Raw genomic sequence first — 14011 nt, forward strand, 5'->3', positions numbered from 1 at the left:
ATAAATTTATATAACATGTTCCCATGGTAACCACCAGGCAGAGAATGAAACCTATTTATTCTTTGATATTTTATATCTTTTTATTTTTCAAAAGAATCATTTTCCTAGTACAACTAGAAACTAGCTAGCTACCCAATCCAGGTCCTCTGCAAGAGTAGCTCTTAACCACTAAGCCATCTCTCCAGTCCCACAATCAAACTTTGGAAAAACATTGAATGATGTCTTACTCTGGGCAAGACATTCTCGTTAACTGCATAAATGTTTTAATTAATTTAAATTTCCATGTTATCCACTGAATAACCAAAACTTCTTAGAATGAGAAAGTCATCATTGAGAATATAATATCTATTTTGCCATTTTTAGCTCTGAGAACCTATATTTAGTTCCATGGAATATAATCTTGAACAAGGATATTTTCACATTGCTCTTTTCCTTTATTTTCCATCCTCTTTTCCTTGAAAAATAAGGTCCAATAAATTGACATATTGCAGAGTGCAGAACCCAAGAACTGATGAGCAAAATAGCTAGAATAAAGACAACTAGTGGTCAGGGCATCCGTCTAAAGGATGAGTTTCTATGGACATAAACCTTTGTAATAGTATCTGGTACAATAAAAAATAGGGAAATAAAAACCTGCCACTTCTCCAAATAAACTTCTTCCAAAATCAATTCGTGTTTTGTAGTAAACCTTTTTTCTTGCTGGGATTGGCATTATCTTTCATCACTCTTCCTGCTTTCTATATCCAAATGTCTCCATCAATTATATTCCCCCAAACCTACTGAATCCCCCACAAAGCAGAAGGTTCCAATGACAACCTCACAAACCGTCCTGATTCTCCACGTGTGCTCTTTCTTAACTTCAGTAACATTTCCCAACCATCCACAAGTCCTGTGTTGCTTTCCATCCTAGGTTACACTTATTTCTTCCCAAGTAAAACCGACTACACTAGATGCTAACAATGCTCACCCAGGTCAGCACTTCATCCTCTACAAAATAAATGTACTGTCTTTGGGAAAAACAGATGCTCACTAACTCAAGAAAACTAATAGTGTGGGGTGTGACAGAAGAAGACATCCAATGTCTACCTCTGGTGTTCACATGTGCACACACACACACACACACACACACACACACACACAGCTTAAAATATTGCTTAGGTGGTACCTAATTCTGCGGTTATGATAAGAATTAGCACTTCGATAAGGTGTTTGAGAAAATGTTACTCTTGGCACGCAAATGATCAACGTGTTTTTCTTTAAATTATGGCCATTGGCTATGTTACAACATGTTAGAGCCTTGTCAAAGATTTTTACATGGTGAACTGTTTAGTCAGTTAAAGCAAAGTTCTTTAGACAATACTGGTTACTTTCTAATTAGATGCATTAAAACAAAATTTTAAACTCCACTTCACAAATTTACGGATATTCTGAGTAACTGTTTATATTTAGAAAAACGTGTAGGACAGAATCAAGCACTACCGAAACTGTACTTATGTTTACAAAATTCATCTCTTCAAAATAACTCCAAAAACAGTTTGATGTATCACCTTACATCTCAAAATTACATACAAAGGTATTAAGTTGTCCTAAATTGGTTAAGGGGAAAAACTTACTTAGTTCTCAAGAGAATTACAGTTGTAATTTTTCAATAATATCCCAAAAGATATCAAGATCACTGAAAGCAAGGACAGGTAACTTGCCTTATTTTCACTATCTTTAGCATCTACATATTTTCATTAAGTGAGACTTTTTTTAAAACCTTATACTTTTAGCTAGCAAGGGTAGTATAAAGTTTCACTAAGGACGAGCTGCTTAATTTGAGGACTCCCAGAAGACACTGTCAGTATAAAAGGTCTGACTTGGTTTTCAAATAATAAGTGAAACCTGATCCCTCTTGTGACCACTTGAAGTTTGTCTAGAAACAACTTATTTATTGATATTGGATATAGCTGGATGGCAGCAAATCAAAACAAGGATACTTTTCATAAATTAAATACTCACATTGGATACAAGGATTTTAAAGTTGATAAAGATAAAAAATAAATGTATAAATTTCAATTACATTTGAGCTGTCCTGCAGAGCTGATAAAAAATTAAAATTCCCTACTCAGTAATTCCATTGTTAAAATTTTAAGCATCTTTGCCACTTAAAACAAAAAATTTAAACCCCATTATCTTAGAAGCATTAACATTTGAAAGGGTAATACAAGTTTTCAACATTTTACTAAAAATATTTCACACCTAATTTCATAGCTTAAGCAAAAGAAGAAAACATTTGCATGAAGCATTTGATGCTTCTGAACAAGCAAACAACACTTATCTTAATGATTGTTAAATTCTATGAACAAAATAAGCATTTACCCTCTACTATACAGCATATTTTTTAATAAGAAGATATATCTGTAAAGTATCCTGCCTTCTACTCTTGGTTTATTTGTGAACTTAAATTTACACTCTCAATTCAGAAATAAAATTACCATTAAACAGAAGGACTACAGAAAATCAGCTCTGCAAGCTTATTTGTACCTGACATTTGCCAATATAATGAGAGCAAATGAATCATTCAAAACAGAAAGTAATTCAATTAAACTTGGCTGTTCACAGGTAAAGCGCCCAAATACCATCAGAAGAAAGAACATGCCGCTGTGTACTATTGCTGAACAAAGCCACTTATAAAATAATCTCTGAAACTAACGCTTTCCACAAAGAACAGAACCGTATCTGGGCATCAGAAGATACAATTTTGTTCTACCAGTCCCTTGACACAATAACGTTTACTTTCCTTAATTATCCTAAGAAACACCAATCTAGGGATTAATGCAAGTGCAGTGTGATAAGCCAATACACTTCTTCCAGCCGGCAGTGCACACCTGACCAAAAGAGCTCTGATGTGATACAAGGTTTGTGCAAGAAAATGAATGCAGGGTTAAGGTGGATCTCAAGGCGTCTCTGCATTGCCAGTAAGCCAGAGATACAAGCACACAGTGAGAATCACTGTCAGGAACTGTCACAGGAGTCATTACAGACACACTTACAGATCCTCGGAGAAATAAAATTGGAGTCCCAATTCCAAACTTCCCCTGTAGGATGTCCACGGCAGATAGTAGCTGGAATGCCTGTGAACCTAGGTCTTGGGATGTGTCCTCTGAGATGTTAGTGGAAGAGCATTGATTCAATCTGAAGAAAAGTAATAGTATACTAAGAAAACACAGACAAAGCATGTTCCTTTAGAAACAAAAAAGATACAACCAGGAACCATGTAAAATATTGCAAATGTGTCCAACACTTCAAAAACTACAAGTAAAGTTTATTACAATCAAGAGCATGAGCATTATCTGACACCTGAGACACAGACCATCATGGAGCATCACCAACAGTGCTTCCTCATGGTAGCCAGAAGCTAAGTTTCATGGGGTTGCCCAGAAGACATGCAGGGAAGGGGAGCTGCAGGATCTGGCTAGGGCAGCTCCACATGGCCAGTAATCTAAATACTCAATTCTGTGGTATGTTACACCAGAAAGGAGGATTAATTAAAAAAAAAAATTAAGTTAAAAAAATTTCTATGCAGTAACATGCTAGTTTGAACCCTGGTAATTTAAAAATACAACATGGAGCTTATAAACTTGTCTTGCTGGTACATTTAGGAGTTAAATTCCTTAGCTATCCTCCAAGTAGTTGCAAAATTATCATTAACGTAAATGATATTTTTTTTTTGGTTGAGAACAAAAGAAGTCCTTGGAGACTATCAACTAATACATTTCAATTACCAAACTTCACTACTTTCTATATCACAGATATCTTTAAAACAGCAGTAAGAATACATTCAATATTCCGGATAATAATATCATGTTTGGATTTTAAAAAAACTGCTTCGGTTTATTCTCCCACTAACCTCCTGAGCAGGGATGCTTTAGTGGACTTTCTCCAGAGTATTTAAAGTTAGCACGTTGCCATAAGGTAGGACCATTAAGTCTCTCACCACTTTAAATAAAGATTATTGTGGCTATCACTAATTCCTAAAACTTTTTAAATTTCTATAACAATGCTGCTTCTGCCATAGAGCTACTGCACCTAGAGACAACTAACTCAAAAAGGTACCGTTTGTGTTAATTTACGGTATAACAAACTGCACATATCCCTATGCGCACATTCATCAAACCTTCATCACAGTCAAGACCCAGTGACCACACTGCTTTCAAACCACTCGCCCTGCCTTCAAGCTCTGCCAGCAGCAGATCTTCCTTAGAGTTCTACCTTTCAGAGGATATGCATGTGGAACCATACTATAGACCGGGGGCTATTTCCTCATTTAAATGTCTGCTAAAATTTGTCATTGAAGCCCTGTGGGCTAGAGAGTCTTCTTTTCCGGGGTTTTAAAGGAAGAATTCAATCCCTATAATGGTTGGATGAGTATTCCGGTTATGCTTCACCTGAGCATTGTCATTAGAGGACATTAAGCTCCCTTAGATCTGTATTATTGAGTTTCCATTAACTGGCTTACTCAGAGCACCCTCTTTCCCCCTTTACCCTGAGGACTCTGAGGTCTGCAGTAAAATTCGCTTTGATTTTGATGTTGGTAATCAGTGCTCCCCTTTTTTTCTTGTCAGTCTTGTAAAATGATGAACCCCTGAATTCAATGACTTTCCTCTATTGGCTTTGTTTTTCAAGCCATTATTTTATGCACCTAATCTTTATTCTTCCTTTCCTGTTCATTTTCCTCTTATTTGCCTGTTTCTTAAACTGAATGCTTCATTATGTTTGTACTGTTCAGTATTGTATTTAACACTATAAATTGTCTTTGCAGAATCATACTAGCTGCATCCCAGACATTTCATAGTCTTATTCATCAGTTTAAAACATTTTCTAACTTGCCGTAAGCCTTTGACTCACTGCTTATTTGAAGTATATTGCTTTGTTTCTAAGGGTTTAGAGATTTCTCTTTTCTTCTCACTTCTTTCTAGCTTGACTCCTTTAAAGCAAAAAATATATGTTATCCAAATAGAATATTTTTTTCATTTGTCAGGGTTTGTTTTATGACTCAGGAAAATACAGGTGCATAAGTTTTCTAGCTGCCCTTGGAAAGAATGGGTGAAATGCTGTCAGGAAATTAATTGGACCTGGTTTGCTGAGAGTCTTCTTCATTCCTCTATCTCCTCATAGATCTAGTAGGGTTTTGTTTAGGAGCTTTAGGGTGGGTCATGGTTGTTGTTCAGTCTTACTTTTGCTTTTGTTCTCGGTATCTTGACACACATTCTTACTCTTGGACCTAGGCTCATCTTGAAGTCACTTGCAGTGCAGTCTGGCCTCAGAGTCCTGATCTTCCTGTCTGAACCTCTGAATCTTGCCACTTGAGGCATCCCATCACTTCCAGCATCCCTTACTCATTTCGTTCATTAATTCTATTGGTGACTTGTAAGCAGACATTGATGTCACTGAATACACTTGTGGCTTTCTGTTCCACCTTTTAGTTCTGTAGGTTCTCATGTGAAGTCCATGCGCATTTGGGATTATGTCTTCTCTTCTGGGTTGTATGGCTCACATGACAAAGTGGTTATGCTATGTTTAGCTTAGTTGCTTGGCCAGACAATAATCTAGATGCGAATATTTTTTGTAGATATGAATACTATTTATGATCAGATGGCTTTAAATACAGAAATTACACTCAATAATTATCCTCTTTGAGTTCAAAGCCTTAGCAAAAACAGGATTACTGGACAAGGAATTCTGTTTCAAAACTGTAACATCAGCTCTTACCTGATGTAGTATCCAGACACCATTGGCCTACTCTACATGATTTTAGACTTACCAACAATGTCCATCACTTCGCCCACTTCTTTGCTCCTTCCAACTTCAACCCTCCTCTCTTTAGCTCTATCCTTGCTGACATTTCTCTAAAAACTTTGATACTTTTGCACTGTTCAGTGTCTTTCTTTATCCTTGATAATATGCTTTGTCCCAAAGTCCCCACTGCCAAATACTAAAATAGTGACTTACGATTTCTTTTGATTGGTGTTTTCACAGTATTTCTAATTAACTAATTAATTAATTATTACAATTTATTCACTTTGTATACCGCTGTTGACCATCCCTCATCTCCTCCCAGTCCCATCCTCTTCTCCCCTTATGGTCCTCCCCTAGTCCACTAATGGGGGGGGATGTCCTCCTCCTTCCCTACTATCTGACCCTTAGCCTATCAGATCTTATCATGACTGGCTGCATCCTCTTCTCTGGCCTCAGGTGGAGGTGATCAAAGAGCTGGGCATGGAGTACATGTTAGAGACAGACCCTGCTTTACTTACTAGGGAACCCATATGGAGACTGAGCTGCCTATGATCTACATCTGGGCAGGGGTCTACGTCACCTCTGTACATGGTGCTTAGCTGATTCATCAGTCTCTGCAGGACCCCTGGGCTCAAATTTTTGGCTCTGTTGGTCTCCTTGTGGAGCTCCTGACATCTCCAGGTCTTTCTATCTCCCCCTTCTTCCATAAGAGTCCCTGCATTCTGCTCAAAGTTTGGCTATGAATCTCAGCATCTGTTTTGATACCATGCTGGGTAGAGTCTTTCAGAGACCCTCTGTGGAAGGCTCCTATCATGTTCCCTGTCTTCTCCCACTTCTGATGTCTATACTGTTTGCCTTCTAAAATAAGGATTAAACATCTTCCCTAGGGTCTTCCTTGTTGTTTAGCTTCTATAGGAACTAAAGATTTTAGTATGTTTATCCTATATTAGATGGCTAATATCAACTTATAAGTAATACAAGTGGGTGTTTTCACAGTATTTCATATTTCATTATTTTTAACTTATCTGTTTAATTTTACTTCCCCTTAGGGGAAAAAAATCAGATAAAGTGCTTTTAACACAATTTTGATAATTTATGGATTAATGAGTAAAAGGCTTAAATAGCCTTTCAAGGCTATTTATATTTAAAAGCAACTGTTGACTAGCTAGGCCTACCATTTTATGACTTTATCACATAAAGGTAAACCTCTTTACTTCACTTTATTTTAAATAAAGTAACTGTAATTTTAAAGAACTAAACTACTTATCATCCAACAAAAATTTAATGAAGCATGGTCTGAAGAGAAAGAGAAATAACAGTTTCTAAAATGTTCATCAAGAGGAAATTTTTACCTGGGCCTGCAATTATCACAGCATTTTTCAGTTCCCATAATGTCCAAGGAGGCCTTTTGTAGTTGTTTGTCCTCAAAATGGGACAAGATGATTCTGATAAAGCAAAAATTTTAAATTAAAGAACAAATATAGACATGTTAAACCCACCACCCAAATGAAGTACCATTACTGTATTTATTTGGGACCTTGTTATGTCATGCCAATTTATTTAAACACAAATAAACCTGTGCTAAAATTACTGTATACTGCATGTATATAGTAAATATTCTTTTAAAACACTTTAAATTAAAATTTTAAAAGTTCCATCTAAAGGTCTATGCTTCTAATCAGTAAAAACAAAAACAAATAATACATACTGTCGCCTACATTGACTGGAGTGAAGATATTTTTCCATCTTTACCATCATCTTTAATTTATATAACCGGAACTTTTCATTTTGTATCTCAATAAGGTGATGCCTGCCAATTGAAAATCACAAGAATATTTAAAATTATACTTTCAATTTTGTATTTTAATAGCCTCCCCTCAAAATCCCCACTGTATCACAGTAAAGAATATTTCTATCTCCCCAAATGGCCTACATTCTTCCCAATCATGCCTCTGACAAGAGAGAGTTCCATCAATAACTTGGAAGGTTTGATCTCATCCATGCTCATTTCATTTGAGAAAAAGAAACTCAATAAAATATTTATTATTTTATTCTTCTTTTACTACTATTAAATGAGTTAAATACAAAATTTCACAAAAAAATTTTAACAATTCTGAAATCATTAAGAGAAATTAGAAATTAAGAAATTTAGAGAAGTTAGTCAAAAATTTATTATATTGAGATTATTCTCCAGATTATTCTCTTTGAAACAAAAGATAGCAGTAAAATTATAAATATAGTAAATACAGTATATATATCACTGAGATACTTCCTGTATTATGGTTCTGCAGTAAAAAATATAAAATCACACAATACAGAAATATAAAATTACATAATTTTATATGTAATTATGTGACTGAGGTCATGGCTCTACGTATGCTTGTCCAGCATGAGTGAGGCCCAGATTTGATAACTAGTATCACAAAATTGACAAATAAACATTTGTTAGTTAAAATCACTGCATCATCAGTTAGACATGTTTCTTTTCTTATTACAGAATATAATAAGATAGAGTAAAATAGACTAAACTCTTATTAATAACAGCAATCCTTCTGGCTGAGACCTAGCAACCCATTGTTTTTTTTTTCCAGAAGTTCATACTTGTGATGGTACAAATTCATCCTCAATCCTTGCTCTATTCTGTTTATTCTAACCCTATAGTTTTAGGCCCTTTGTCACTGATAAAAAGAGCAATCTATCTGTACCAAAAGCTCAAGGATTTGACCCTCTTCACCCACTAACTCAGCACCTGAGAGTCACTAACCCCAGGTTAAACCCCAATCAGGCTGATAGTGGTTGAATCTGCACTGAACATGTTGAGACATTTTTCTTGTCGTTATTCCTTAAACATTGCAGTATAAACTATTTGTGCATCATTTACTTTGTAACAGATGTTATATGTAAGCTAGAGAGAAAGGATGTAGGAGAGTACACAGCCTGTAGACAAATACTATGCTCTTTTGTACAAAGGCCTCGAGCATAATGGATGTTTTTTTTTTCTCTTAAGGGTCCCAGAACCATTCACAGTGGGTACTAAGTGATGAGTGTATGGGTCTTCTGGCACCACTAACACTTACTGATCAATCTTAACGAGATAAGACACTTAGCATATCTTTCTTACCACATAAACCAGAATTCTCTCTCTTGATGAGCTTGCACTATAAAACCCAGGCCTCTAGTGTTTCCAGCACATTAGTGTGATGCACAAAGAAAGCAAGACCTGGTATTAACCAAGTGATATTCGATATATTCCGACATTAGTGGTCGCTTGCATCGAGGTGTTCGGTCCAACTTACTTCAAATTGGTTTTTAAAACGCTTGAAAGACTCTGGTGCCTGGCCCGGAAATGGCTCAGTGGTTAAGAATGCTTGCTTACAGGAGACCAGAGTTCAGCTCTACATGTTATAAAACACTGACTATTTCTAGGAAGAGCTTAGATTTTAGAACAACTGTTTTTACTTATCTAAACCTACTCTTTAGCTACCACTTCTTGAAGGAAATCTTACATGACTTTTCAAGTAGGTAAACAGCACTCTCTACTCTAAGCAACTTTCTTTTATACCACTTGAAACAGCATTTATCAAAGGTATTTGGGCCAGAAGTGGTAGTGCACACCTTAATTCCAGCATTCCAGGGGTAGAGGGATATTTTTAAGTTCAAGGCCAGGTTGATCTACATTCCAGGCCAGAGAACACTACAGAATGAGACTGTCTTAAACAAACATCAGCAAAGACACATTCATATGATCACTGAAAGTATTTAGTAATAGACATTTCCAAATGCAGAATGAGAAAGTAAAAAGAACACTGTGCATACATAATATGAAGTTCTTGAGTTGAGATCGCCCATTCCACCTACACTCTGAGTTCTACAAAAGCAGGCACTGTTACTCACCTGTGTCCTTAGCACTAGCGTAGTTCTGAGAACATGGCATTTACTCACCACCTTGAGGAATGATGGAGATGAACAACAGCTGCAGAGGCTCAAGAATCATTTAAGTGAACTGAACTAATATGGCTACTGAAGATCCTAACTTACTCATCAACCTGGAGGAACATTTGAAAAGTCCCTTATGTTGGCAGCTCACTGTTTGAGCTGTACTGATTCCTTTCCCTGGCTCCCCATGGATAAACTGGTAAATATTGCCCCTAAGATTTTGCAAGTTGAAGCTGTAATTTTTAATACAATCGGACAGAACTTAACTGACAATTTACTTAGCATTTACGTAAGGTTTAACTGAATTTAAACCATGAACAGTTACTATCTTATGACAGCACCCTGTCAATACACTGTCAACAAGGCAGGGTCAACAAGGCCATTTTCAGTCTGTGAGCAATGGCATGTACTCGTGAAACTAATCATGGAAAATAATAAAGAGAGTTAATGAAGAACTGGACACATCTTTTATAATAACCAGAATTAAAAAATGAGCAATACTACACGGTAGTATCACTGAGGATTTAAAGTGCGGGAACTGCTCGCTGCTTTATAGGACAGTGTGCCCTAAGACCCACGTCAGACGTCCAAGTAGAGTCCCAATCTTGTCAACTCCACACCTAACTGGACATCATCAGGAGTCCTGCGTGACAAGACTCACCACAAATGCTCTTCACGATGTTCTGTTAGTTTTGCTCATTTTTCACTGGCAACCTTTAGATACACGCAGAGATCATTTGAAATTTGGCACACTCCCTCAACTACTTTGTTGGGAAGAAAAAGAGAAATTTGTAAGGTAAAAGCAATAAGCATTCTTACCTAGTTAAGTTAAAGTCTGCCGGAGCCCAGAGTAAGTGACAAGAACTCTGAAGTCCATCACGGCCAGCTCTGCCGATTTCCTGGTAATAGGACTCCATTTCCTTGGGAGCGCCATAATGAATAACTTTGCGAATGTCAGCTTTATTAATGCCCATTCCAAAAGCTATGGTTGCCACAACACACTGAGGATGAACAGCAACACAGCGTAAGCATCACATTTCAACATAACAGAAACTTAAGAAATAAAACAGCTTACTCATAAAACTGAATTAAATATAATGTTACTTACAGACCCGAAAGATTATCTAAATATAAGTTAAATACTTATAAATCATAAAATGTGACTCTGTTCATCTCTATAAAAAGTACCAAATAAAGCAGTTTCTCAGGATACCCAAAGCTACAAGTAACAGTTTCTAAAGTAAGTAAAACTTTTGTATTATTATAGAGTTTCAAGTGTCTTCCCCTGACAGCAGAATGTCTTACTCTAAGAATTATATCATTCATGATTGTAGAGTGAAATGCAACTAATGCTGAATCTTAAAGAGGTGTATAATACTGTAGGTATAAAGTTATTGTATCAAATGCTGATTTCTGAACCCCTCATATCTGGTTGCAATCCTTGTTCTGAGAATCTCCTGTCTCAAAGTTGTGTAAACACTTCTCTCCAATTGTCCCCTGATATGTCAATAAAGCAGCTTATAGCCAATTGCTGAGCAGAGGAAAGAATAGGGTTGGACTTCCTGCTACCCAGAAAAGGAAGAATTAGAGGAGGAAGTAGGAGATTCAGCCAGTGGGCAGAAGTCCAGGAGAAACAAGGAGAGAGAGCTCAACAAAGAAAGCTACAAAGTGCAAGTATCTCTGGCATATACACTGGGAGGAAACCTGATTCTCTTAAAGGGTTAAGAATAGAGTAATAACTGTTCACTTTTTGTGCTGTGAAGCTCATTATTAAACAAATACAATAGATCTCAATTACTGGTATGATAGCTGGGTTAAGAGAGGAAATGAGAAACAAACCCAATTTTATAAAAATAACCATAACATAATACCAAGAAAATAAAACTGTCAAATGATCTAATATGAACAGACCTACTAAAATAAAGTTTATATGGTTGAAAAATATTCATAGAAGAATTAGTGATGTATTTAATAATTTGCAGAAAACAATAATCTTTAATAACAAGAATACAAAACAATAAGCAAGAAACAACAATATATTATAAAGATTTGGGTTTATGTTTGGATTAAGAACCATATAACATCTAAACAGGATTATGATATAAACCAACAGGGAAGGGCAAGGGGTTTAGGAATGCAGAGAGAGAGGGAAAGGACAGTAACACGTTTGAAAGACAGGTGAATGTGCAACACTTTTAGTGGGGAGTAACTAGAGAATCATTCACACTAACAAAAAATTAAGATAATGGTGTCAGCAAATTATGGCAAGACAGAGCAATAAACACCCACAGAGTCCGTAGAAAAGACGGGGAGAGAACAGAGAAAAAATTCTCATTAAAGGTATAATAGAATTATTTGCATATACAGATGAAATTAAAGTATTATTAATAACATATATTCTAGAATGGTCCAGGAAGAAAGGAGGAAGATAGGAAATGACAACAACAACAAAAGATCCTAAACAAATTAGAAAACATGCAAAAGAAGGATGAGAGAATGGTGATAACGGTACAAATATGAAAAGTGAAAACTTTGGGCGAAGAAGACAAGTTCGATACAGCTAGAAGCTAGTAATATAATTCTAATCCTAACCAGATGTTAACCAGATGTTAACCTACTAACCAGATTTTCACACTACCTCTATAAACTTTCAAGTATAAATTAAAGTTATTTTTACCAAGTAAGTTATTCATCATTTCATTCACAAGAAGGCATCATAAAATGACAAACATCGGAAAGACAAAACTAAAGGTTGGGATAAAATTTGTGAACAGTTACGAACAAATAATGAAAATGTGATTAGATTTGAGTGTATACTAAATTTAAAAAGGTTTTTTCTAGAATTATAAAGTAGAAAACAGTTCTAAACATCAGTCTAACATATGAAGAACTACAGGAGTCTGCTTCTGTGACTGCCACAAAATAGAAATCCACTGTAAAATGATAGGAAAGTGACTATTTAAAAATCATTACATTTATGAATTCAGTAGGGACTCAACACACACTCAGCAGAAACGAACCAATTCTAAGAGTCCTAAACAATTCTACACAAATGATAATACATATTTCACCATGTTAAGAAAGGGAATGGTTTCAAAGCATACATGAAGCTTTTGAACTATGACCAGGACCAGATGTTAAACAAAACACTACCTGATGTTAGCTAGAATGCAACTATTAATATAAACTTTAATTTTTACAATTTAAATTCCTATTAGTGACTTTCACATTAGAAAGAGAAGATAAAGCAATGCATGCACATATACATAGAGATGATAGATGATAGTAGATAGATAGATATAACCTTCAAAAAATTAACTATAATGAAAGATCATTGAAGATTTTTAAGCCACCTTTTAAAATATTAATGCTTTAATCAAGTTATAAATTGGCAGTTTGGTGATTTGAGTGAGAAGCCTTCTCATAGGCTTGTCCATTTGAATGTTGATCCATAGGTGGTAGAACTGTTTAGGAAGAAGTAGGAGGTGTGGCCTTGCTGGAAAGGATGGAATATAGCGCTGGTTCGAGGTTCCAAAAGCCCATGCCACTGCAGTTAGCTCTCTGCCTGGTCTAAGGCTGTTGGGTGCTGCTCTAGCTCCACGCCTGCCTGCCCGCCCGCTGCCATGCTCTGTAAGGTGCCTCGGTCACTTATCTTAGCACAGCAGCAGAAAAGCATTGAAGAAGGTGGTAAACCAGACATATCCAACAAAGTGCCCTATTGCTGAATAATAAAAAATATTAATAAATGCAGACAAAAATCTATAGCAAGCATTAGATCTGTTCCTTCCACAGGAGAGAATAGGAATGACAAGACTAGATGTCTTCAGGCTGAGGCAAGCCCCTTCTCATCTTCAAGCTGGTCAACCACCCAGCTCAACCTGCCTGTGATTGTCTTAGCTTTCCTCACTGTCCGCTCACTGTGCCATTCCTACCATTTGTCCTCCTCTCCAACCACTTCAAACTACTCACTCTCTGAGCCCTGTACACACTCACTTAACTGCACCTGCTGCTCTCTCCTGGGATTCCACAACCAATTCCTTTGCCCTCATTACCTACTTGACAAACAGTCTCCGCTCACATTTCACCTTCCTAGATGGCCACTTTCATTACAAAACCTACTTTGACAGAGCTAGTGTTCCTCCTGTATATAGCTCAGTAACAGACACAGTTTGCTATTTACATTAAACTGCATGGTTTGTTTCACCAATTTTCACTATACAATGATTGCTTTTATCAGAGTACTGACACTGTGCTTAACACAACAAAATTACTTGAAAATTTTGGTAAATAAATA

General features: G+C 36.3%; 1 protein-coding gene across 2 annotated transcripts in view; it reads right to left on the reverse strand.

Moving 5' to 3' along the window:
• Wrn (WRN RecQ like helicase) overlaps positions 1-14011 on the reverse strand; it is a 124958-nt gene that overhangs the window by 34039 nt on the left and 76908 nt on the right. For both annotated transcript variants that reach the window (XM_060381596.1, XM_060381595.1), the window contains 4 exons: positions 10537-10718; positions 7490-7591; positions 7134-7226; positions 3036-3177 (listed from right to left, as the gene is read on the reverse strand). In XM_060381596.1, coding sequence (XP_060237579.1) covers positions 3036-3177; positions 7134-7226; positions 7490-7591; positions 10537-10718 — 519 coding nt within the window. The remainder of the gene's footprint in view (positions 1-3035; positions 3178-7133; positions 7227-7489; positions 7592-10536; positions 10719-14011) is intronic.

Source organism: Meriones unguiculatus, chromosome 4 (genome assembly GCF_030254825.1).
Source record: "Meriones unguiculatus strain TT.TT164.6M chromosome 4, Bangor_MerUng_6.1, whole genome shotgun sequence".
Classification (NCBI taxonomy): Eukaryota; Metazoa; Chordata; class Mammalia; order Rodentia; family Muridae; genus Meriones; species Meriones unguiculatus.